The sequence below is a fragment of the Monodon monoceros genome, unplaced genomic scaffold (genome assembly GCF_005190385.1).
Source record: "Monodon monoceros isolate NGI ecotype Baffin Bay Population unplaced genomic scaffold, NGI_Narwhal_1 Super_Scaffold_7, whole genome shotgun sequence".
Classification (NCBI taxonomy): Eukaryota; Metazoa; Chordata; class Mammalia; order Artiodactyla; family Monodontidae; genus Monodon; species Monodon monoceros.
Window position 1 is genome coordinate 4,555,403 of NW_021703784.1, and position 27,268 is coordinate 4,582,670.

Sequence of the window (27,268 nt, forward strand, 5' to 3'; positions counted from 1 at the left end):
TGACCAAGTGGTATAATGACTAAGTTTTCACATGACAAAGGAAGTTTGCTAAAAGAGAATTCAGGGTAAGGACTATAACTTTAAAGCTCCCCCCACCCCATAGGGAAGAGCAGCCCCTTGAATCTTAGGGGTGGTGAGAGATGATGTTTTGTAATTAAGGGTTAGTATAAAGACTGCTGTATTGAGGCAGCTATGAGTCAGAGTGTGTCGTTAATGCCATGGTTAAGAATTCAACAAACACTAGTAATTAGTAAGTGTGTTCACTGTACTTTAGTTTATAATTTCATCACCAGAGGCAACTATTCACTTAAGTAAATATTTTGGCCTGATTATAGGTAATAATACACAAAAGTATACTCACATTTCCTCGAGTATGCCTGAAATTCAGAAATCTATCCCGGTTCACCAAACATTTGTCATCACCTCTAATCACAGTGCAAGCCTTACATAAACAGCTAATTGGCCTTAAGAATAGAAGGGCAAATGGAACCACTATTTGCTAACATGTTAATTATCTTTTATGGCTATGGCTATTAGTTGACCTTCAGTTTTCTCTGAGGCTACCAATATGTAACCACCTCTGCTCCATCAGATGGACCCCAAGAACTTCCAGTGACAGTGTGCTCTCCTTTTCAGATAGGTATAGTCATCGTGAAAATCATCCTTGTTTTGGCAAAGACTCGCTAAATGTCAGCAAACCTATTTCCTCTTCTCCCTGGGAACACAGCTAGACTGTATTTCCTGGGTCCTCTTCACTTAGATACAGCATGTGACTAAGTTCTAGCCACTCCAGGTACAGGAACGTATCCCATTTGTAGGCTGGAACTTCCACTGTGTTCTCTGCCCCTCATTTGCTAGCTGGATGCAGAGGAGTCAGAGAGACATTAAGAGATGACAGAGCCCCTGGAATGAGGTCCCTGAGGCTCAGCTTGGAGGCTACATCAGTAGATGTAATCTACTTAGGCTAGGTGGGGAATTCACGAACATTTATCATGTTTTATAATTTACGTAAACGTTACATTTTATTTTTTGCACATACCTTGGTTTTAATAATGATAGCTCAGAACACACTTTCATCATTGGTTCATACAATTCATTTCTCAAAAAAGAAAAGAAGTCAGGTGCCAGGGTACATGCTGGCTTGAAAAAGGAGAGATATTGGAAGCAAGATAACCACTAGAAAGGTGATTAAAACAGTCCAAGTGAGAGAGGATAGGGGCCAGAACCAGAGCAATGCTCTGGGAATGAGAAAATTGTTGGGTCTGAGGGTCATTGAAGTCAGGACCCAGAAAACATGGAGAAAATGTCCACATTTGGTAATCAGACTCACAGTAGCAAATTCTGAGGCCTATGTTGTAGTTAATGAATAGCTAAAGAAATGTAATCAAAGCTAATTCTGTACTTCACCTACTTAGAAAACTGTTCTTAAACATTAATGGTCCAACTTACTGAGTTAGTTGATATTAATGACAGACCAGAACACCACATCTACTTCCTAACTACCCTCCAAAACACTTCTATAGTACATGGAACAACAATTTCTATTTCACATGCAATAACGTTAAGCCTATTTAAAAAGTAAATATCAAAATGAATAATATCTAAAATATAATTATAGAAACTCTCATATTTAAATATTTATGCTCAAAATTTAAAACTGACTTAGGGCACAATCACAGACCACATCTTTAGAATTACAAGCCCACAAAAATAACCAGCTTTGTTCTAGCATATGAAAAATTCAGCATATTCTCACATTACTCTAATTGTGTTTTGTTGAATAATTTCAACCTGAAGTTCTAGCATCAAATAAGAAATAAAGCATATTCTTCCCTGGGAAACTTCTTAAATTAGTTTGAGGACCTAAGAAATATTGATGTTAAAGAAAAATCACTGAATAATGTTTTTAAAAATTATTTATGTATATGAATATATATTCTTTATAAGAACACACCAGAATCATAAGGACACAAAAAATGAAATTAACACTTACTGGAAAATCTATATTAGACAAATACTTTCGTATTAATTACACATACAATATTTCTAAAAACTGACTACTCCTATACTGCAGAGCAAATCTTAACAAATATCGAAAGAATTGATATCACAAACAATATTCTCTGACCATAGTAAAAGTATTTTTTAATGTTTAAAACATACTCCTGAGTGTGTCGCATGTCAAAGAAAAAACAAAGATTGAAATTATAAAATAATTAAAACTAAATCATAAGAAAAACAAGATAGGAACTTATAGGATGCTGTTAAAGCAGTAATGACAGGACAATTCATAGCCTAACATGTATGTATTGTAGTGAAAGATATTCTAAACATTAATAAGATAAATAGACAAAGAGTTAGATATAATGCAAAGGACTAAACACACACATATAGGCATACAGAGGGGGAAAAGAAGAAAGTATAATAAAGGAAAGAGAAAAACTTGAAAAAATGTTTAAATACAATAAGGAATAACAGGAATTTTAAAAGTGAAAATAAATATAAATGAAATAAAATTTCTTTTTAAATTTAGGAGAATGCTGTGAAAACAATAGGCCAGGGACTTCCCTGGTGGCACAGTGGTTAAGAATCTGCCTGCCAGTGTGGGGGACATGGGTTCGAGCCCTGCTCTGGGATGATCCCATGTGCTGCAGAGCAACTAAGCCTGTGCGTCACAACTACTGAGCCTGCGCTCTAGAGCCCGTGAGCCACAACTGCTGAGCTCACGTGCCACAACTACTGAAGCCCGTGCACCTAGAGCCTGTGCTCCGCAACAAGAGAAGCCACCACAATGAGAAACCCGCGCACCACAACAAGGAGTAGCCCCTGCTCACCGCAACTAGAGAAAGCCTGCACGCAGCAACGAAGACCCAATGCAACCAAAAATAAATAAATAAAAATTAAAAATTAAAAAAACCCAAAAAACAATAGGCCAATCAGTTTTTAAAAAGGCTTAGCCATTCTTGACATTGGTCTTGGTGATGACCTTTTAGATCTGATACCAATAGTAAAGGCAACAAAAAGAAGCATAAAGAAATGAGACTACATCAAACTAAAAAGCCGCTGCACTGCAAAGGAAACCACCAACAGAATGAAAAGGCAACCTACTGAATGGGAGAAAATATTTGCAAGTCATCTATCTGGTAAGGGATTAATATACAAAGTATATAAAGAACTCATACAGTAGGAAGAAAGAAGGGAGATTGGAAAGGCTAAAACGAAACTGCCATTGTTTCCAGAGGACATAATTGTCTACTGAGAATACTTGAGAATGTCTACAATCCCAATATTAGTACTAATGAAAGAATTTTAGCAAAGTTGTATATAAAATCAATATATGAAAATTATCAGTGTTCTTATAGGCCAACAATTATTGAATGGAAAATATAATTTTGAAAAGAAATAACATTTGTAACATCAACAAAAACTATAACGTACCTAGGAATAATTCTAACAATGATGCATAAGACATTTGTGGAGGCAATTATTTTAAAAATTATTAAAAGAAACTTAAAGAACTTCAAAGAACTTAAAAACAACTTTAAATAGACTATATGTCTTCCAAATTAATGTACAAATTCAGTGCAAAAAATAAAATTACCAGTAGGGTTTTCTTTCACATGATTTGGTCATCTAATTCTAAATTTAATATTTAAAAATATCCAAAACAATTGTATAGATGAAGAGACTGTGGAGAAGAATTAATCTTATCTTACCAAATAAACTCACTAGAAAGTAAAGTAATTAAATGAGCATGGTATTGTAACATGGATAGACAAAAGACAAATGGGGAGAACAGAGAAACACAGATCTAAGTATATACACATATAAGCTTGGTGCCATTGTAAGCCAGTGGAAAATGGCTAGTTAAGGAATGATGCCTATCTGTATGGGAGGAAAACTGTGTCCCTACCCTACATGATGCACAAAAAAGGCATAATCCAGAGGTATTAATGGTTTAAAAAGAAACATTCAAACCTTATAGGAGAAACTATAGAAAACATTAAAAACACAGTGGAAAGAAAAGCTACAAAATGGGAAACTATTTTTGCAACACATTATAATTTTAAAAGGATTAATATCTATAATATAAACAACTACTCAAATTAGAAAGAAAAATGAACAAAGGATATTTACAAACAATTCACAGAGAAATATATCTGAACAATAAATATGTGAAAATAGGCCCCGCCTCACTAATAAATAGAAAAATGCAAATTAAAATGATAATTAAATACCATTTCATACCAATTAGATTGCAAAACATTAAGTCTGATAATACTCCCGTTCACTGCTGTCACTTGGTACACCTAGGAGAGTGATTTGGTTGGTGATGTGCAGCCTAACAGACACTAGAAGGTCTAGGTGTCTGTTCTTAAGATACTGGCAAACATGCTCCAGGAGACATACACAAGCATCTTTTCCCAATTCTTGGTGTTCCAAACTTTCATGACAGTTGCCTTGATGTGGGTCTTTTTTCATTCATGTGCTAAGCACACAGTAGACTTTTTTTTTCTTAATTTATTTATTTATTTTTGGCTGCATTGGGTCTTCAGTTGCTGTGCGCGGGCTTTCTCTAGTTGCGGTGAGTTGGGCTACTCTTTGTTGCAGAGCATGGGCTCTAGGCGCACGGGCTTCAGTAGTTGTGGCACATGGGCTCAGTAGTTGTGGCACATGGGCTTAGTTGATCCGCGGCATGTGGGATCTTCCTGGACAAATGATCGAACCCGTGTCCCCTGTATTGGCAGGTGGATTCTTAACCACTACGCCACCAAGGAAGTCGCAGTAGACTTTCTTCATCTAGAAATTAACATACTTAAATTCTTGGAATTGTTAGCACATTTATTTCTTTGATAAATTCCTTCATTCCAAACAGCTTACAAACGTAGTTTCCCCCCAAAAGAGGCCAGGTCCATGCCTGCAAACCCTACAATAAATAAAGCCCACCAGTTGATAACTCTACCTGCAGTTTCCCTCAACTACCTCGTGCATCATGTATATAGTTAGGCAAGGATTATGGGTGAGGCAAGTCTCCAACATGAAAGACAGAGACAAAGCAAACAAAGAAAAGAGACAATGCAGGGCAGGGAAGCAAGCTCTTCCCTTGCAGCCTATGAATTAGGAGCTGTACACGGGACTTGGGGTCAGTGTTACTCAAGAATCTCCAGAGAAACAGAACCAATGGGAGATATAGATAATCTATAGATAGAGATGATAGAAATAAAGGTACGATCCGGCTCATGCAATTGTGGACTGGCAAGTCCTAAATCTTCGAGGCAGACTCGGGCTGGAAATTCCAGCACGAGTTGTTTTCAGTCGAGTCTGAAGGAAGCCCCGAGGCAGAATTTCTTCCTTTTGGGGGAGCTCAGTGTTTTTACTTACGGCCTCCAACTGATTGGATGACGCCCACCCATATTATGGAGGATAATCTGCTTTACTCAAAGTCCGCTGCTGATGGTAAATTTTTTTTTTAGTTTGCCTATTTTTAAATTTTTTAATTCAGATAGAATTGACATATAACATTGCAGTGGCTTCAGGTGTACAGCATAATGATTTGATATTTGTGTATATTGCAAAATGATCACTCAGGTAAGTCTTATTAACATCCATTGCCATATATAGTCACAAGGTTTTTTTTGTTGTGGTGAGAACTTTTTTGATCTGCTCTTTTAGAGACTTTGAAATATGCAATACAGTATTATTAACTGTAGTCACCATGCTGTACCTTACATCCCCAGGACTTATTTATTTTATAACTGGGCATTTGTATCTTTTGGCCACATTCACCAATTTTGCCCACTCCCACCCTCCCACCTCTGGCAACCATCAGTCTGTTCTTTTTATCCTTGAGTTCAGTTTTTTGGTTTTTTGGGGGTGTGTGTGTATGTGTGGGTTTTTTTTTTTTTTTTTTTTTTAGATTCCGGATATAAGTGAGGGCATATCATATTTCTTTTTCTGTCTGACTTATTTCACTTAGCACAGTGCCCTCAAGGTCCATCCATGTTGTCACAGATGGCAAGATTTCATTCTTTTTTATGGCTGAATAATATTTCATTGTGTATATATAATATGTATACCACATTTTCTTTACTCATCCATCCATCAGTGGACACTTAGGTTGCTTCCGTATCTTGGTTAGCATAAATAACACTGCAATGAATATGGGGGTGCAGATATCTTTTTCTGAATTAGCGTTTTGGTTTCTTCAGATAAATACCCAGAAGTGGAATTGCTGGGTCCTATGGTAGTTCTATTTTTATTTTTTTGAGGAGACTTCATACAGTTTTCCAATGATTGTAAATGTTATTCATATCTATCTTCACAGCAGCATGTAAACTGGTTTTTGACCAAACAGCTGGGCTGTAGCTTAGCTAAGTTGACACATAAAATTAATCATCACAGGGTCTCACTGTTGTTCATGTCCCACATATCAAACATTTATGTAGCACTTACTTTGGGTTTTTTTGTTGTGCTTTTTAATTTTTAAAAGAATTTTATTGAAGTATAGTTGATTTACAATGTTGTATTAATTTCTGCTGTACAGCAAAGTGACTCAGTTATATATATATATTCTTTTCCACAGTCTTTTCCATTATGGTTTATCACAGAATGTTTTGTCATATTTTTGGACATTGCATATTTCCAGAAAAATTTATTGCTCCTTTTATTGAGTTTTAAAAAAAATTTTATTTTATATTGGAGTAGAGTTGATTAACAATGTTGTGTTAGTGTCAGGTGTACAGCAAAGTGACTCAGTTCTACATATACATGTATCTGTTCTTTTTCAAATTCTTTTCCCAATCAGGTTATTACAGAGTATTGAGCAGAGTTCCCTGTGCCATACAGGAGGTCCTTGTTGGTTATCTGTTTTAAATATAGCAGTGTGTACATGTCACTCCCAAACTCCCAGCACTTACTTTGCATTAGGCACTTTTCTAAGCACTTTACAGATCTTCATAACAATCACTGAAGTATTTACTATCATTATCCCACTTTTCAGGTGAAGAAAGAGTGCCCAGAGTGTTCAGGTTGTACAGCTAGGTATGCCAAAGATCCCCCACCCCTTCCTCTTTCTTCTTCTCAACGCCTTGAAAAAATAAAGCCATTCTTAGCTTGCAGTCTGTAAACGGATGTCCAGGCTTCCCCCTCCAAAGATTTTAATCTATAGGTGTGGGTACCCGACTGTGACATGTGCTTTAACTTGCCCCTTGGTGACCCAGGAGCATCCCAAAAGTTGCAGGGCAGCAAGAAGTCATTCCTTCCTTCCTTCAGTCGTTCAACATGTATCTATTGAGCTTCTGTTTGGGACACACAGAGTGAGCAAGGCAGACATGATTTCTGATGGGCAGAGCTTACAGCCTAGCTAGAGACACAGACGAACCAGTGCCTTAAGTTCAGAGAAACCTGGAGGGCTTTATTTAGTGAATAGACCTGGAGCTTCTCGAGAATAGTCATGGGAGAGGAAGGCTTTGTCCAAGCAGGTTGCATTTCTAAGGTGTGCAGATCATCTCCAGGCCAAAGGGATTCCCTGTCTTCCTGTTCTCTGCATATGGACCCTTCTGGCTTTCTGCTGCTCTCCCATTGGCTTCATAGTGATTTGAATCTACTATTTTAATACATTTTTTCCTTTCAACTTTTCTCTTCGACTTAATCTCAATTTCAATTCCTGCCGTAAGCTTGAAAGTATCATGGTATAATTTGAAAAGAATTCACTAGGAAGGAAAAATAGTGAAATGGCTATCCCAGTAAAATCATAGAAAATGTAGAATTTAGAATTGGAAATGCTGCATTTCTCGTCCTGCAACTGTGTTCACTTCTGTGCCTTTGAAAGTCCTTATATTCTCATTCCTTTTCTTTTGGTTTTGAACAAACCGGGTAAAAAGACACACCCCAAAGTTCTGTGAGGGCCTCGTAAACTGGTATCTAGGCAGAGTAAAGCAGTTCTGCTTTCCGGGTATCTGGTTATGAGTTTCTAAAGCTCTTGCTTCACCCAGTCTACTCTGATGCTCAGGTCTCTAGAGGCAAGCTTTGAAAATGACCTGCTCCTTTTATAGTATGTGGCCCATTTTTAATCAGGTTGCTTGTTTTCTTATTACTGAGTTTTAAGGGTTTGTTGTATATGTTGGATAGCAATTCCTTATCAGGTATGTGTTTTGCAAATATTTTCTCACGGCCTATGACTTGTATTCTCATTTTCTTGGCCACATCTTTTGTAGGCAGAAGTTTTAGATCTTAATGAAGTCCAGCTTATCAATTATTTCTTTCATGGATCATGTCATTGGTGGTGTATCTAAAAAGTCATCATCAAACCCAAGGTTATCTAGATTTTCTCCTATGTTTGGAATACTTCTCAGCAATAAAAAAGAATAAAATATTTATGCTGAACATGGATGAACCTCAAAACAATTACCCGAGTGGAAGACAGGCAAAAGCAGAGTACATCTTTTTTTTTTTTTTAACATCTTTATTGGAGTATAATTGCTTTACAGTGATGTGTTAGTTTCTGCTTATAACAAAGTGAATCAGCTATACAGTACATCTTGTATGATACCAGCTATATAAATCTTTAGAAAACACAAACTAATCTACAGTGATCGAAGACAGATTGTGGTTGCCTGGGGAAGAGAGTTGGGGGGGGGGTGAAGGGACTGGAGGAGAGGATTAGAAAGGGGGTGAGGAGACCTTTTGCGGGGTTGGATGTGTTCACTATCTTGATTGTGGTGATGGTTTTACATGTATATACATATGTCAACACTTGTCAAATTATATAGTTTAAATAGGTGATGTTTATTGCATGTCAATTATACCTCAGTAAAGTTATTAAAATAATACTTATGTGATGGATGCAGAGTTTAAAGAAGAGGGAATGAGAAGGTCTGATCTATATGGTAAATTTTTCTAAAAGTTGGAGGTGGGGCATCTAAAACACAGGTCAAAGCAGTTTTATATACAGGTAGGGACACCCCTTCAGTCACAGGAGGGAGAAAAGAGAGGCTGGGGAGAGATGCCATTTCCCACATCGTGAATCTCTTCAGCTCTTCAGTTACTTCTTCTTCCTCTTGTCTCTCTTCGTCCTTTCTCTGGGCCTCCAATTCCATCAGGTCTTCATTAGTAAGCTCCTCATGTTACACAGCAAGGAGTTCAGTGAAGTCGTCCTCTTGCAGATCTAGCTTGAAATAAAGATACTGCACTTCTGTACTCTACACAGTACTGTACAGTAAAGTACACAAAAGCACAACCACTTGTCGAGGATGCACGCGTGGGACAAGGTACGCCAGACACATGAACTAACTTACGTGATTGGACATGCGAACACACGTTCGCATCTTTGAAAGTTCGCAACTTGAAGGTTCATATGTAGGGAGCTTACTGTAGTTGAATTAAGAATGGGAGGAATTGAAAGCGGTGATCAGAGAGCAGAGAGTAAACGCTTGAACTAGTCACGTTCACGGTAGATAAGCTTTGGATGGTAACTAAGTTCATGGTGTGATTGTTGAGCTGGACACTGGGGGCCTTGGAGTGGGAACTTAAGAAAGTCTATGTGGATGTACTATTGGGAAGATTGTCTGGATTTTGCTGATTGCCCTCCCTGGAGCATCATTTAACACGTTCTCTCTTCCTTTATTTTCTGTAAATTGATATTTTGATGTAGAAACTTAATCAGGTTCAGGTTTGTTTGTTTGCTTGCTTTTGTTTCTTCGTTTTTTTCTTTTTTGCAAGGCTCCTTCACAGGTAGTGGTGTGTACTTTTATCAGGACATATGTGGTGTCTGGTCGTGTCTCTTTCTCTGATACTAGCATACATTGGTGATCTTCACCGAGATTTGCTTATTTTGAATGGTGACGTTCTAAATCAATCATTCCTTGTTCACTTACTATCTTCCATAAAGAGAAAACTCCCCTCATCAATTATCTAGTTACCTGAAGATACAGTTCATAAGGGGTAAATGCTTGATGTTTTCCCTTTATTTACTAATTTTCAAAATCATGAGTTGCCTTCCTAGCATCCCTCCAGAGGTGATGAATTAGTTTTATTTTTAAAATCCTGAAGACGTGGATTTATACATATTTGACGTGCTTCAACCCATTGTAGTTTTTACTCTTACCAACACTTGCTTGTCCCACTTCCGGTCAGTGGAAGCCTCTTCAAGTTAGCTCCTGTGTCCCTTACATCCTTGTCACATGACCTAGTGGCGTTTAATAGTTCCACTGCCCTCTGCAACAAGCAGACATTCCAAGACAGACTTACGTAGTTCCCGCCTCACACCTGGAATGAGCCGTTTCCAAGGAGTCCTGATTCCTTTCAGTGGGAAATAAAATATAGAGACCATCATCTAGGTGCCTGGAGTTTCCATTGCCACTGGGTTAACCACTGTTTCTTGGTCTTTTCCGAAGGCAGAGCTGGGAAACACTTTTTTTTTTTTTTTTTAAGATAAAATACATCATGAATTCATACTGATATCAGTCACTTTAACATTCATGGAAACAAAGCATCCAATTTACAAATAAATTGCAAGTTTGAAAAAAGAGATGGAAGGGAAACCTATAGATACAAAAAGACTTAAGGGATATGCCAGCTATGAGAATGTCACCCCAAATAACTTTAAATTAGTGCTTTTTGTTTCAGCATATGTAAAATAATATGTAAAAACGTAAAAGATACACGGAGCATTTTTTGTAAATCTTGAAAGAAGTAAAAAATGCGGTAAATTGAACATTGGAAACTCATCTGAATTGAGCGCATATACATTCTCTTATGCTATTTTTGTGAATACTTTTTTTCTCCTTTATGAATAAAACTAGCTTTGAAGCAAACTCTCTGTCAACCAGTGTTTTAAACAGTTAGAACCTGACACTGGGTCTAAAACTGGCTTGATTCTGGAAAGTAAGTCTTGATTCTGGAAAGTAAGTCTTGTACAGCTACCTCTGTGTGAAGAAGCTTTTTTTTTTTTTTTTGCGGTACGCGGGCCTCTCACCGCCGTGGCCTCTCCCGTTGCGGAGCACAGGCTCCGGCCGCGCAGGCTCAGCAGCCATGGGTCACGGGCCCAGCCGCTCCGCGGCGTGTGGGATCCTCCCGGAGCGGGGCACGAACCCGTGTCCCTGCATCGGCAGGCGGACTCTCAACCACTGCGCCACCAGGGAAGCCCGTGAAGAAGCTTTTTAAAGAAATACGCACTCATTGAATTCTTTGATTGCCATGACGATACACTGGTGTTCCAAGGTCCAGACAGGCACATAGCCTTGAGAGTGAAAGCAAATATTTGCCATCCTTAGAAAGCAATACAAAACAACCAGCTCCAGCACATCTCAGGTGTTCGTGTGTGTGCACGAATACTCCTTCTTGCATGTTGAACGTCTGCTTTGATTGTCCTTGTATCTCTGTAGCTATGCTTTGATTCACAGTGACTTTCTCAAATAATGGAATTTATTTGCATTGAACACATACTGCAAATAAAAAGGAATAAATGGCTGAAGGAGAAGCCAAGGAAGAGGATAGGGGGGAACAGGAAAAGGAAGACTAGCTCTGGGACCTCTGAGGGCCGAAGCATGATGATCTGGGTCCAGAACCGGAGCTCCAAGGCTGGCCCAGACCTCAGGGTTCACCCAAGACTGCCAAGAAAGAGCAGCGCCCACGTCCGGAGCTCAGCACTGCAGGCAGCTCCTACCGAGGGTCTCCCAGCTTCTCTGTACCACTCCCACTTCTCTGCTTGCCACTGCATAGCAAGGACCGGTGCTGTCACTGTGCCTCAGATGTGACCCCTCCCACCGAGCTTCCTCCAAATGCTAGAACCCCTTTCCAAGGTCACTGCTAATGACAACAGACCCCCAAATCCCGACTATTCCCAAGCTTCTGGAAACACAATAGAAGAGGTGGGAGGAGGACTGGCTCTTTCCCAGAACAGGTGGGTGGATGGAGGGCTTGATCGTTCACACTCGAGGGGCAGACTGAGCTCTGTTCTCTGCACCCCATGCTGCGAGGGCATGCTGAGACAGGTACCCCAGTGACAGCTGTGGGAGGCGGGGCAAGGGCACCAGCAGGGGAGGCTGAGGACACGGGGGTCTGCCCACCTCAGATCAGGCTCAGTCACCTCAGCCCTCTTAGCAGCAAGCCCAGTTTGGCGGGGCGGGGAGAAGGACCCACAGCTGTGTTAGGGAGACCTCACCACGTTGGCCCAGCTTCCCTGTCTCTGAGCAGAGATGCTAACAGTGCCAGCTTCACGGGCTGCTGAGGTGTTAGGTGTGATGATGTAAGTGGTCCTCACTGCGGGGCCCGGCGTCTGGTCAGAGTGCATAGAGAGACTCGGACCAGGGTCTGCTACTCTCAGCAGACCTACCTGTGTGTTCAAGGAGCTGGGTGCTTGGGAAGGGATGCCACCCGGAGGAGGGGAGCCCCGGCAGCACCGGCACGTCGACCGAGGATCCCCGAGGGGCAAGGACTCGCCCGACAGGCCTTGGGGTTCTTGGAACCACTTGGGGCAGGTGCACTCAACTGAGACAAAGGGGTGAACGCCAGACCCCGCAGTCCTGCCGGCCAGATGACACCCGTCTTGACAGACAGGGTGAGTGTGAGGCAGCTCCCAGGCCCTGGCTGCATTCTTGAGCTGCAGGAGAGGCCGCCTTTGGGTTTCGGGTCGTTCACTGACCCGAGGCCCTACTTCCTCGTCCTCTCCTCCCCCAGTCCCTCCCCACCTTCTTGTTAAAACTGTTTCAAGGGTTCTGTCAGTGAATGATCTTATTCATAAAGCAGGGGTGATGACAGTTTGCAGAGCTAAATGGGCACTTAACTGTGTGTCTAATAAATCTGCAACCAAAGTAAACAGAGGGAAGAGGGTTTGGGAAGGAAAGGAGGTCAGGTATGAAAAGAGCCTGTCACAGTGATTTACCAGCCCTCGCAGCAGGCAGCGTCCACCCTGCACCCTCCTGGCCACCGCTGGCCCGGAGCAGCAAGGGACAGATGGTGCACGCGGCTGGACAGGCACACACAGATGGACGGGCACACACGGCTGGACGGGCACACACGGCTGGACGGGGGAGGAGGTGGGGAGGGCCGCGCATCCACCACCAACTGGAGAGGCAAGTGCAGAAGGAGACTGGGAGGCCGAAACATGCTGGTGCCGAACCCCATCCTTTTCAGGATCCGCACCCAGATTACAGCTGTTGTTACCAGGACCTTTCTGCCGCCCCAAACCACCCTCCACCCAGGATTTGGGTGACAGTCTGGGATTAGAGGCATAATTCAGGTGACTTACCAAACACCTGTTGTTCCAGCGCTAATCACCCTCCCAGGTGCACAAGGGGCCAGCTTAACCCTCTCTTAGCGGCCCAGCCTGGTGAGGACATCGTGCGGATGCATCTTCCATGAATCACCTTCCTTGCCCAGAAAGAACACCAGCTCACAGGGTAGGGGCAGGGGCAAACACCACAGAAATCTACCTGGAACCCCTGCCTTCGCTCTGAAACTCACTGAAGTATAAGTGTCTCCAGCAAGATGTTAGCTTATTTGAGGGCAGAGACGTATTCCTTGGCCCCCTCCTGCCTCCCCTGCCCTTGGCAGGCACAGGGGAGACACTGAGGAAGCACCTGCTGACGCTGGTGGTGGCCCTAGAAGCCCGGGCACCCGGCTTTCTGAGGGCAGAGGATGCCCCTGGCTTCCCACCTGGCTGCTGGAGCCTCTCTCAGAGGGCTGCCATCTCCCCCAGCCTCCCCCAGCCCCTGCCTACTAGTAGAAAGGGTGTGTCAGGCTGCTGCCCACCCCGAGGCTTTAGAAGGAGGCTCCATGCTTGGAGCTGAGCCCCGGGTGCAGCTGTCACCTTCTGCCCTTGACCCGCCCCAGCCCTGCCCCATCCTCCAGGACCAACTCAGCCCCCTTCAGCCATCTCTGCACAGCACCTTGTGCGCCAGGTGAAGCCGCCTCTCACCCACCCACCACCAGCTACAAATATGATTTTGGTCTAAATAGGATTTAATTTAATTAACTTGTTTATTTCACATTTCACATTATATTTTACTGTGTATAAAATATTTATGTTACAACTAACTGCTGAACAATTATCGACAAGAAGACACTGGAACTCACCAAAAAAGATACCCCACATCCAAAGACAAAGGAGAAGCCACAATGAGATGGGATGAGGGGCGCAATCACAATAAAATCAAATCCCATAACCACTGGGTAGTTGAGTCACAAACTGGAGAACACTTATACCACAGAAGTCCATCCACTGGAGTGAAGGTTCTGAGCCCCACGTCAGGCTTCCCAACCTGGGGGTCTGGCAATTGGAGGAGGAATTCCCAGAGAATCAGACTTTGAAGCCTAGCGGGATTTGATTGCAGGACTTTGACAGGACTGGGGGAAACAGAGACTCCATTCTTGGAGGGCACACACAAAGTAGTGTGTGCATCGGGACTCAGGGGAAGGAACAGTGACCCCATAGGAGACTGAACCAGACCTACCTGCTAGTGTTGGAGGGTCTCCTGCAGGGACGGGGTGACTCACTGCAGGGACAAGGACACCGGCAGCAGAAGTTCTGGGAAGTACTCTTTGGCGTGAGCCCTCCCGGAGTCAGCCATTAGCCCCACCAAAGAGCTTGCAGGCTCCAGTGCTGGGTTGCCTCAGGCCAAACAACCAACAGGGAGGGAACTCAGCCCCAGCCATCAGCAGACAAGCGGATTAAAGTTTTACTGAGCTCTGCCCACCAGAGCAACACCCAACTCTACCCACCCCCAGTCCCTCCCATCAGGAAGCTTGCACAAGCCTCTTAGATAGCCTCATCCACCAGAGGGCAGACAGCAGAAGCAAGAAGAATTATAATCCTGCAGCCTGTAGGACGAAAACCACATTCACAGAAAGATAAACAAAATGAAAAGGCAGAGGACTATGTACCAGATGAAGGAAAAGATAAAACCCCAGAAAAACAACTAAATGAAGTGGAGATCAGCAACCTTCCAGAAAAAGAATTCAGAATAATGATAGTGAAGATGATCCAGGACCTCAAAAAAGAATGGAGGCAAAGATCGAGAAGATGCAAGAAATGTTTAACAAAGACCTAGGAGAATTAAAGAACAAGCACCTAGAAGAATTAAAGAACAAACAAACAGAGATGGACAATACAATAAGTTAAATGAAAAATACTCTAGAAGGAATCAATAGCAGAATAACTGAGGCAGAAGAATGGATAAGTGACCTGGAAGACAGAACGGTGGAATTCACTGCCACAGAACAGATAAAGAAAAAAGAATGAAAAGAAATGAAGACAGCCTAAGAGACCTCTGGGACAACGTTAAATGCACCAACATTTGCATTATCGGGGTCCCAGAAGGACAAGAGAGAGAGAAAGGACCTGAGAAAATATTTGAAGAGGTTATAGTCAAAAACTTCCCTAACATGGGAAAGGAATTAGCCACCCATGTCCAGGAAGTGAATAGAGTCCCAGGCAGGATAAACCCAAGGAGAAACATGCCAAGACACATAGTAATCAAACTGACAAAAATTAAAGGCAAAGAAAGATTATTAGAAGCAACAAGAGAAAAATGACAAATAACATACAAGGGAAATCCCGTAAAGTTAACAGCTGATTTCTCAGCAGAAACTCTACAGGCCAGAAGGGGGTGGCATGACATATTTAAAGTGATGAAAGGGAAGAATGTACAACCAAGATTACTCTACCAGGCAAGGATCTCATTCAGATTCGATGGAGACGAGCAAGAGCTAAGAGAATTCAGCAGCACCAAACCAGCTCTACAGTAAATGCAAAGGAACATCTCTAAGTGGGAAACACAAGAGAAGAAAAGGATGTACAAAAACAAACCCAAAACAATTAAGAAAGTGGTAATAGGAACATACAAATCGATAATTACCTTAATGTTAATGGATTAAATGCTCCAAAAAAAGACATAGGCTTGCCGAATGGATACAAAAACAAGACCCATATATATGCGGTCTACAAGAGACCCACTTCAGACCTAGGGACACATACAGACTGAAAGTGAGGGGATGGAAAAAGGTATCCCATGCAAACGGAAATCAAAAGAAAGCTGGAGTAGCAATACTCATATCAGATAAAATAGACTTTAAGGGCTTCCCTGGTGGCGCAGTGGTTGAGAGTCTGCCTGCCGAAGCAGGGGACACGGGTTCGTGCCCCGGTCTGGGAAGATCCCACATGCCGCGGAGCGGCTGGGCCCGTGAGCCATGGCTGCTGAGCCTGCGCGTCTGGAGCCTGTGCTCCGCAACGGGAGAGGCCACAGCAGTGAGAGGCCCGCGTACCGCAAAAAAAAAAAAAAAAAAAGGAAAATAGACTTTAAAATAAAGAATGTTACAAGAGACAAGGAAGGACACTACATAATGAACAAGGGATCAATCCAAGAAGAAGATATAACAATTATAAATATATATGCATCCAACATAGGAGCACCTCAATACATAGCTATAAAAGAGGAAATCGACAGTAACACAATAATACTGGGAGAGTTTTACACCTCACACCAATGGACAGATCATCCAGACATAAAATTAATAAGAAAATACAAGCTTTAAATGACACAATAGAGCAGATACATTTAATTGATATTTATTGGAGATTCCATTCAAAAACAGCAGATTACACTTTCTTCTCAAGTGCACATGGCACATTCTCCAGGATAGATCACATCTTGGGTCACAAACCAAGCTCAGTAAATTTAAGAAAATTGAAATCATATCAAGCGTTGTTTCTGACCACAGCACTATGAGATTAGAAATAAATTACAGGGAAAAAATGTAAAAACACAAACAAATGGAGGCTAAACAATACGTTACTAAATAACCAAGAGATCGCTGAAGAAATCAAAGAGGAAATCAAAATCTACCTAAAGACAAATGCCAAAAAAATGACGATCCAAAACCTATGGGATGCAGCAAAAGCAGTTCTAAGAGGGAAGTTTATAGCAATACAATCCTACCTCAAGAAACAAGAAAAATCTCAAATAAACAATCTAACCTTACACCTAAAGGAACTAGAGAAAGAAAAACGAACAAAACCCAAAGTTAGCAGAAGGAAAGAAATCATAAAGGTCAGAGCAGAAATAAATGAAATAGAAACAAAAAAGCAATAGCAAAGATCAATAAAACTAAAGCTGGTTCTTTGAGAAGATAAGCAAAATTGATAAACCTTTAGCCAGACTCATCAAGAAAAAGAGAGAGAGAGAGAACTCAAATCAATTAAATTATAAATGAAAAAGGAGAAGTTACAATGGACACCGCAGAAATACAAAGCATCATAAGAGGCTACTACAAGCAATTCTATGCCAATAAAGTGGACAACCTGGAAGAAATGGACAAATTCTTAGAAAGGTATAACCTTCCAAGACTGAACCGGGAAGAAAGAGAAAATATGAACAGACCAATCACAAGTAATGAAATTGAAACTGTGATTAAAAATCTTCCAACAAACAAAAGTCCAGGACCAGATGGCTTCACAGGTGAATTCTATCAAACATTTAGAGAAGAGCTAACACCCATCCTTCTCAAACTCTTCCAAAAAATTGCAGAGGAAGGAACACTCCCAAACTCATTCTACGAGGCCACCATCACCCTGATACCAAAACCAGACAAAGATACTACAAAAAAAGAAAATTACAGACCAATATCACTGATGAATATAGATGCAAAATTCCTCAACAAAATACTAGCAAACGGAATCCAACAACACATTAAAAGGATCATACACCAGGATCAAGTGGGATTTATCCCAGGGATGCAAGGATTCTTCAAGATATGCAAATCAATGTGATACACCATATTAACAAACTGAAGAATAAAAACCATATGATCATCTCAACAGATGCAGAAAAAGCTTCTGACAAAATTCAACACCCATTTTATGGTAAAAACTCTTCCAGAAAGTGGGCATGGAGGGAACCTAACTCAACATGATAAAGGCCATATATGACAAACCCACAGCAAACATCATTCTCAATGGTGAAAAACTGAAAGCATTTCCTCTAAGATCAGGAACAAGGCAAGGATGTCTACTCTTGCCACTATTATTCAACATAGTTTTGGAAGTCCTAGCCATGGCAATCAGAGAAGAAAAAGAAATAAACGGAATACAAATTGGAAAAGAAGAAGTAAAACTGTCACTGTTTGTGGATGACATGATACTATACATAGAGAATCCTAAAGATGCCACCAGAAAACTACTAGAGCTAATCAATGAATTTGGTAAAGTTGCAGGATACAAAATTAACGCACAGAAATCTCTTGCATTCCTATACACTAACAACGAAAGGTCAGAAAGAGAAATCCAGGAAACAATCCCATTCACCATCGCAACAAAAAGAATAAAATACCTAGGAATAAACCTACCTAAGGAGGTAAAAGACCTGTACTCAGAAAACTATAAGACACTGATGAAAGAAATCAAAAATGACACAAACAGTTGGAGAGATATATCATGTTCTTGGATTGGAAGAATTAATATTTTGAAAATGACTCTACTACCCAAAGGAATCTACAGATTCAATGCAGTCCCTATCAAATTACCAATGGCATTTTTTACGGAACTAGAACAAAAAATCTTAAAGTTTGTATGGAGACACAAAAGACCCCGAATAGCCAAAGCAATCTTGAGGGGAAAAAAACAGAGCTGGAGGAATCAGACTCCCTGACTTAGACTATACTACAAAGCTACAGTAATCAAGACAATATGGTACTGGCACAGAAACAGAAATATAGATCAGTGGAACAGGATAGAAAGCCCAGAGATAAACCCACACACCTATGGTCATCTAATCTATGACAGAGGAGGCAAGGGTATACAATAGAGAAAAGACAGTCTCTTCAGTAAGTGGTGCTGGGAAAACTGGACAGCTACATGTAAAAGAGTGAAATTAGAGCACCCCCTAACACCATACACAAAAATAAACTCAAAATGGATTAAAGACCTAAAGGTAAGACCAGACACTATAAAACTCTTAGAGGAAAACATAGGAAGAACAGTCTTTGACATAAATCACAGCAAGATCTTTTTTGACCTACCTCCTAGATTAATGGAAATAAAAACAAAAATAAACAAATGGGACCTAATGAAACTTAAAAGCTTTTGCACAGCAAAGGAAACTATAAACAAGATGAAAAGACAACCCTCAGAATGGGGGAAAATATTTGCAAATGAATAAACGGACAAAGGATTAATCTCCAAAATATATAAACAGCTCATGTAGCTCAGTATTATAAAAAACAAACAACCTAATCCAAAAATGGGCAGAAGACCTAAATAGACATTTCTCCAAAGAAGACATACAGATGGCTAAGAGGCACATGAAAAGATGCTCAACATCACTAATTATTAGAGAAATGCAAATCAAAACTACAATGAGTTATCACCTCACACCGGTTAGAGTGGTCATTATCAGAAAATCTAAAAACAAATGCTGGAGAGGAGAGAGTGTGGAGAAAAGGGAACCCCCTTGCACTGTTGGTGGGAATGTAAATTGATACAGCCACTGTGGAGAACAGTCTGGAGGTTCCTTGAAAAATTAGAAATAGAACTGCCATGTGACCCAGCAATCCCACTACTGGGCATATACCCAGAGAAAACCATAATTCAAAAAGACACATGCACCCCAGTGTTCATTGCAGCACCATTTACAATAGCCAGGACATGGAAGCAACCTAAATGCCCATCGACAGACGAATGGATAAAGAAGATGTGGTACATATATACAATGGAGTATTACTCAGCCATAAAGAGGAACGAAATGGGGTCATTTGTAGAGATGTGGATGGACCTAGAGACTGTCATACAGAGTGAAATAAGTCAGAAGGAGAAAAACACATATCATATATTAATGCATATATGTGGAATCTAGAAAAATGGTACAGATGAACTGGTTTGCAAGGCATAAATAGAGACACAGATGTAGAGAGCAAAAGTATGGACACAAAGGGCGGAAAGCAGGGGTCGTGGTGGGATGAATTGGGAGATTGGAATTGACATGTATACACTAATATGTATAAAATAGATAACTAATAAGAACCTGCTGTATAAAAAATAATTTAATTTTAAAGAAGTAAAATATGTTGCATAAAACATTTACTTTTGGCCGCATGGCTTTATTTTTATTTGCCATGGCTTGTGAGATCTTCGTTCCCCAGCCAGGCATTGAACCTGCACCCTCAGCAGTGAAAGAGCAGAGTCCTAACCACTGAACCACCATGGAATTCCCTAACTAGGATGTTAATTCTCTTTTAGACAAACGCTTCTGTATGCGTCTTTTTCCCAGGCTGCTGGCTGCAACCCCGTCTGCGATCTCCTTGAAGGGGAATCTTCCGAGGGCATCTTCTTCAGAGCCCCATCAACACCTTCTCCCCCAAAGAGTTAACAAGATGGGGGTGAACTGACCCTTGGCCTTGCGGGCCACCAAGTTGGGGCTCCCTGTCACCCCTTCCACCCTCTGTCCCTGGGGAAGCGGCCTGACACTGGTTCCCTTGGCAGATGGGACTGTTTCTGCAGACGACAGAGGTGTTTTGCTCTGCCTTCTCTCTTGTCTCTGAAAAATGCTGGCACCCCCCCAGCCCTGCAGCCAGCGAGCGAGGCCCTAACAGGGGTCAGTGACCGGGAGAGCTGCTTCATGGCCAAAAGCTGGACCTTCCCTCCTGCTGAGAACTCAGAAGCTCTGGGCCAGGAACGGTGTCAGCAGGACACCAGGAACATCTAGATCCTCCAAGTGCCTTGGGAGTCTCCGTGCAGAAAAAGAAACTCTGAAAAACAGCCTCGAGGAATTTACGTTCTAACAGGGAAACAAAACAAATCCGTGTGCTCTTTGGAAGTATGGCAGGACCACAGTGATGATGACAAACGATGCAGTTAGAGGAAGCAGCGAGAGAGGAAGGAACAGGTTAGACTGGGATAGAGGTGAGGTTATTGAAGGGACAGAAGAGGTGGCTTCAAACTCATGCTGAGGAGGGTAAGGGAGCAGAAGCAGGGCGGGCAGGGAGAGGGCATTGTCTCCTGGACACAGAGCAGCTGGGGCGCAGCCTCACAGAGCAGGGCTGAAGGATCAGAAGAGGAGGGAGAAGCCTCTGGAGAAGCCTGGAAGGTGCAGCACTTGGTGAGGGTGGTGGGGAGGAGAGAATCGCAGGGGAGGTTTGTGTACACACAGCAGCAGCCCCCGGTGCTCTAGGCAAACAGGTAATTCAGTGCATAGAAATCCTGAGAAGCAGGTGTTCTGTGTGTGTGTGTGCAAAGCACATTTCAGCTTTCTAACCCCAATACTTCCTGCTCTTCAAATAGGATGGGGGTAAGGTTTAGGCAGCACCTACAGAAAATTGCCAGTGGATCAGGCAAATGCCTGGAGGCTGACCAGGGCTGCTGGGGAAGCCACGGGGACAGTCTTTAACCCGGTCCTGCGAAGTCCCAGCTCAGTTTCTGCTGAGACAACAACACGCGACCAGGCTGACAGAGCACAGCTTCTTGAGGAAAGAGCTTCGTGCCCTGCAGTCCAGCTCCAGCCCAGGCGCAGCCCAGGGCATGGGGCAAGGCTGGGTGGAACGAAGTTGAAGGGTGGCGAGAAGGGCAGGGGAATCTATAAACAACTCTGAGGGGAGGTCACTGAGGTCTCTGGGCCCCCTCACTAAGACGGTTCTAGAACCGACCAGTCTCTGAGACAAACCTGAAACCAACCCAGTTAAGCTTGGTTTCTGATAGATCTGTCCGGTCCAGTTTGAGGGCTAGAAGCTCACAGCGTGAGACCCACTGGGGGCGATCGTCTGAGTCAAGCTGGGTGAGTGTTGTCTCAGCAGACCTTTGTAGACTGTGGACAAGGGGCGTGTAGGCCAGTCGGGGGCGCCGTGACCCAGAACAGGAGTGCAGTGCTCGGCAAGCACCCCTGGGCACTCTGGGAGGCTGGGACCTGCCCCAGGAACCCAGACGGTGGAGCAGAGGCAGGGAGGCCTCCTCCAAACCCCTGCTTTAGGACGAAGCTAAGTGCAGGGAGCCTGTTGCCGTGGAAGTTTTTCCAACCCCTGAAAAGGCGCAGGCGGTTTCCAGTGGGGGAGAGAGGGCACGCTAACCGTGAAAACCCTCTGCAGGGACTCAGGCCCCCTGGCTTGGTTTTCAGCATGGCCCCCGACGAGCTACACGACCCAGGGTTAGACGCTGAACCTCGCTCTGATGAATGGGGCTTCCTGTAAAACTGGAAGCAGCAGCCCATTTTGCAGCCTTAGGGGCAACACCAGCTAAAAGCGCTAGTAAGAGCCTGTGGCGTCCTCACAGCGAGGCCGGGATGCCGCGTGGTCAGCTTCCCTCGGTGGTCAGTTTGCCTCGGCCCTCTCCCTTCCCCTGGAAAACAAAAGGCAGCAGGTGACCGGACTCTAAAATAAGACCCTGAACCCTCAGGGGTCACCATCCTGGATGCCGGAGAAGGGAGAGAATGCTTTTGTTCAGCACGGTCCTCAAAGGTAGATGACTGTAGGGGAACAGATGTCCAGAGGCCTCTGAGAAAGAAGGTGAAAAAGAGAGGAAATGGTCCCCCGTAAGAACCTGTGGAGCTGGTTTCCGGGTGCCGGTCACAGGGCTCGGGAACTGGAGGGAAAAGGGAAGGATGGGTGTGGAGAAGGACCAGGGCGTGGCCCCAAATCAGTGCCCACCTGCACCGGAAGGGCCTCGCTCAGACCCATCTTTGATCCACGGGGCTGCGCTCTGCCGAGCTGTGGCTGGAGGATAAGCCCAGGGCTTGTCAGTGGAGGTGACCTTGGGCTCGGGGCTTCCAAAACAGGAGGAAAGATAATCCAGGCTCTTCAACTCCCCACTCATCCCTTGAACCCTTAGGGCCAAGAAACAATACCAAAGATGACAGGCCAGGAACTCAGGGCTGCAAGTCAGAAACAGGGCCCAGAACCAGGCTGGGGAAAACCGAGTGTGTGTATGTACATCTGTACCTGTGCAATGGCAGTCACCGTCAGACACCTAAGAGAAGGACTGTGAGAGTCCAGACCCAGAGAGCAAAAACCAGCCTAAGAAAACGGTGTCCAAATGATGGCCTTTCTGGGGTGGGAGAGCAGGACGGAACAGTTCCTCAGGAGGGAGAATAAGCTGGCACAGACTCACCTGCTTGCTTTGGCCACAGTGACACCACCTGGTGGGCAGATCATAAAGCCGTGTGTGGGGTGGGCCGCAGGTGAGGGAGCTTTCTGCAGGCACGGAGCAAGAAGCCCTGCCGACAGCTGGGGCGGGCTACACAGACTGGTTCTCAGACGCCAGACCCTTACCTCCTTGGTGTATTCACAGAGTAAGGAAGAGACTGCTTTCTCTTTGTTGATCTCAACAGCCAGGGGAAGGAAGGTGTGGCCTTAGCAAAGTTGAAATGGTAGTCACTAGGCGGCTTGAATCCATTCCTGTCCAAAGGAGTTGTATGTTATAAGCTCTCAGGCTTATGAGTTTTTGATATTTAAATTTTAAACAAAAGCCACCCTGAATAGTCACCACAGTACCTGAAATTTTTAGCACTAATAAAAGATATAAAAACATGTCAGAAAGAAAAGCAATTGAAGTCCCTGTCCATGTAAGTGGAGGGAAGCAGGAAGCCAGAGTACTAAAAACAAGCAGGTATTCCCGTTTAACTTTTTAGAAAGAAGTATATGATTTGTTTTACAGAACTAGTGACAGGCTTTACTTCCTAGTTGAGGCAATCATTAAAGTCAGTTTATATTTCCCCGGCCCACAATCGGGAATTACCGAGTAATTAATAATTGGGGGTCCATAAAAGGGGCCCTGTGCCCTGTAGGACATCACACGTGAACGTGTCAGGGGAACGGTGACACAGCCCCCGTGAGATCAGGCCTCAGGCCCGTTTGCAGGATAGTCGGGCAAGCAGCAGAGTCAGAGTTTTCTCTTTCGGAAGCCTGGAAGCCACCTCTTTCCTGGTCTTATTAAAAGTAGGACATGATTTTTTTTTTTTTTTATAAATTCGTTTTATTTATTTATTTGACTGCGTTGGGTCTTTGTTTCTGTGCGAGGGCTTTCTCTGATTGCGGCGAGCACGGGCCACTCTTCATCGCGGTGCGCGGGCCTCTCACTGTCGCGGCCTCTCCTGTTGCGGAGCACAGGCTCCGGACGCGCAGGCTCAGTAGTTGTGGCTCATGGGCCCAGTTGCTCCGCGGCATGTGGGATCTTCCCAGACCAGGGCTTGAACCCGTGTCCCCTGCATTGGCAGGCAGATTCTCAACCGCTGCGCCACCAGGGAAGCCCTAGGACGTGATTTCAGTTTTAAAACCACAGAGCACATCTAGCCAAGTAGTTCTCAGTTTTTCTTTTGTTAAAAGTTGTAGAGCCCATCATTCAAATGGCTACTTACTATAGAAAAATACACAAGAACCAGTAAAAACGGTTCCCTGTAGCAGGTGGGGGCATTGGGTGGAGAGGGCGGGAGGGAAGCAAGACTTCTTTTCATATAGCTTGACTTTTGAAACCTATGAATTTATTGTCTCTTTGAAAAAGTAAAACACTTTCTTAAAGCTGGAAGCTCATCATGTAAAGTGGCTACAGCAGAGCCCCCTGGGCAGGAGACGGTGGGAGGTGAGGGGGGCAGAGGCCCTGCTCCCGTTTCTCTCGTGCTGTTTCCATTTGCTCTGCACTTGGACACCAGTGGGCCTGGCCTAATCTTACATGTTCCTTCTGGGGAAATTAAAGCCCAGGGAGCCAGGCCATCTCTCCGTCTCTCTTTCCATAGGACATATTCAAGAAGGGCTAAGTAGTACTCCATTGTATATAGGTACCACATCTTCTTTATCCATTCATCTGATTCAATATCCTGTGATAAACCATAATGGAAAAGAATATGAAAAAGAATGTATATATATGTATAACTGAGTTGCTTTGCTATATACAGCAGAAATTAACACAACACTGTAAAATCAACTATACTTCAATGAAAAAATAGATTAAGAAAAAAAGAAGGGCTAAATACACTCCCCAGAAGAAAGAATACACCCAATCCTTTTTTGAAAGATTTATTTTCAATTAAAAAATAAAAGTTATCTTAACATATCTGCATTGCAGCTTCAGGGATGGAAACTTAATGAAGCAAGAAAAACAAGGTTTATCAGTTCTTGGGTCATCTGACCACCTTACAATGGATACAAAGGCACACGTGTCTTCAAACAAACTTTATTCTATTAACTCAGAACTCCTTCCCCCAACTCTTATTTGCCCACCCTCACCAACCCCGCCCTGCCAAAAAAAAAAAAACAACCAAAAACGTTAAATTCTCTTTTAAAACTACAGAAATAAGTGCTGAGTCAGCAAGGAACCTGGGTGTGCTGCCCACTCCTGCATCCCGCTCTGCTTTGACGGCTGGCTGTCCAGAGGCTGACTGGAGCATCCTCTACCACACTGGGGGGCTTGGACCCGGACAGCCCCACGGCATCACCCCAGCTGGGGTCGGCAGTTCCAAGGCACTGTGTCCCTTAGTCAAGGGCATCCGTGGCTAAAGCAGCCTTTCAGGAAGAGCAGGCCAAAGCCAGGAAGTCTTCCTCAAAGTCTCGAGGTGAGACCTGTGGGCAGGAGGGAGGGAGCCGGCGGTGGTCTTCTCCCCCCAAGTTACCGGCTATCGGAAGCTTTCCTCTCCCTGATCTCCCTGCATTCTCTCTTTCCCTTCTTCCCAGTCTCCCCCTTCCCGCTCCTCGCAAGAGTTTTATTTTAGCTTGATGGTGGGGGTTCCGAAGAAGCTACTGGCAACTCCTGGGGCTGGTCTAGGGGCTCAGCCACCTCTGCGGGGACACCATGCACTTTTGGTTTCTGCGTGTCACAGAGCCCCTCCTGGCCCTGGGAGGGCTCCCAGAGCTCCTTGCTCTGGGCCTGGCTGTTCAACTTCTCTTCAGCTTCAATCTCTTCTGATGTGGGGATGGAGTTCTTCTTGGGACGACCTTTGGGTTTTGTGGGCGCTTCCTGTCCACCTTTAAGAACCTACGTGGGAGAAAAACAGTCATCAGACCTGAGAAATAACTCCTTCCCTCCCTTTCCCACTCCCAAGACCTCTAAACCGTTCCTTCCCAGCAGTGAAGTCGCAAGTTATGGCAAAAAGTATTCTCCACGGGTCACCTGCAGTCTACAAAGACAGCTGCATCCATGAAAGACTCAATGCACTTTTAGTCAATATCACTTCTATTGGTATTAAATACGATGATCATAAGCACATGAAAAAATCCAACTTCAACGACGGGGAAGGAAATGAAAATTAAAATATGAATGTGATAAGTTGACAAGTTATAAGGAAAAGACAATACTTGTAGCAAACAGGAAAACTAACACGCATATGCTAGTGTAAAAGTGTAATTGGTACAGCTTTTTCAAAAGACAATCTGAGACTGCAAATCAAAAGTCTGAAAATGTTCATACCCTTTGACACAGAAATTCCATTTCTAACAATTTAGCCTAAGGAAGTCATCAAAGATTGGGACAATGATTGATGTGCAAAAATGTTCATCACAAAATTGGTTATAATCGCAAAAATCGGTTCTAACAGCAAAACCCATACTCTAAGGCTTCCACCCTGTGATTGAATACATAATTATAGTATATGGCAAAGAGAGAACACTTGAAAACCATTACAGCCATTATATAGGAGAATGTATAACAACATGGGAAATATTATTAATATATTTTTGTGAAAAACAGGTTCTAAACCAGCATAATTTAATTTGGTGGCTAGACAACTGCACACCACCCTGTTTGTAGTCTCAGGATCATGGATAATTTAAAAGTTTTTCATTGTTTTTTTATCTGTACTTTCTAATTTTTCAACAATGATCATGTATAAGTATTTCTGAAATCAGAAAAGATGTCATGAAACATGGTTTTGTAGTGTTCAAAGAGGCAGTAGCGCACAGAAGAGAGTGTTCTAGCTTTGAAAGTGGAATAACTAGATTAAATTCTAACTGTGCTCCTTATCCACTTTCTCTCTGGGACAGTCCTTTAAAGACTCTGAGCCTCAGTCTCCTAATCTGTAAGATGGGGATAAGCATACTTTCCTGCACAGGGCGATGGTGAGGGGAACCAACAGGTAATGTAGGGTAAGGGCCAGAAGTGTTCCTGAGTGTTCCAGAATCTGCCTCCCACCCTCCTTGCCTGGGTGACTCCACTGAGACAGTGCCTCTCCTGGGAGCCTGACCGGACCTCCCAAGTCCAAGTTAAATGCCCTGTAAGCATCCTATCAGAGCACTTTTCAGATACGCCTGTCACTGCATGTTTACTTGCCTGTCCCTCCCACCCAGTCCCTGCACACAGCAGGCG

General features: G+C 43.3%; 1 protein-coding gene and 1 long non-coding RNA gene across 2 annotated transcripts in view; one reads left to right on the forward strand and one right to left on the reverse strand.

Moving 5' to 3' along the window:
- The window catches only part of LOC114887796, a 70,442-nt gene that overhangs the window by 37,339 nt on the left and 5,835 nt on the right, over positions 1 to 27,268 (forward strand). Inside the window, exon 2 of the long non-coding RNA XR_003791584.1 lies at positions 25,262 to 25,523. This is a non-coding gene — a long non-coding RNA (uncharacterized LOC114887796). The remainder of the gene's footprint in view (positions 1 to 25,261; positions 25,524 to 27,268) is intronic.
- The window catches only part of BARX2 (BARX homeobox 2), a 69,100-nt gene continuing 66,806 nt past the window's right edge, over positions 24,975 to 27,268 (reverse strand). The window contains exon 4 of the mRNA XM_029209667.1: positions 24,975 to 25,942. Within this exon, the coding sequence (XP_029065500.1) occupies positions 25,676 to 25,942 (267 nt within the window). The 3' untranslated portion in view covers positions 24,975 to 25,675. The remainder of the gene's footprint in view (positions 25,943 to 27,268) is intronic.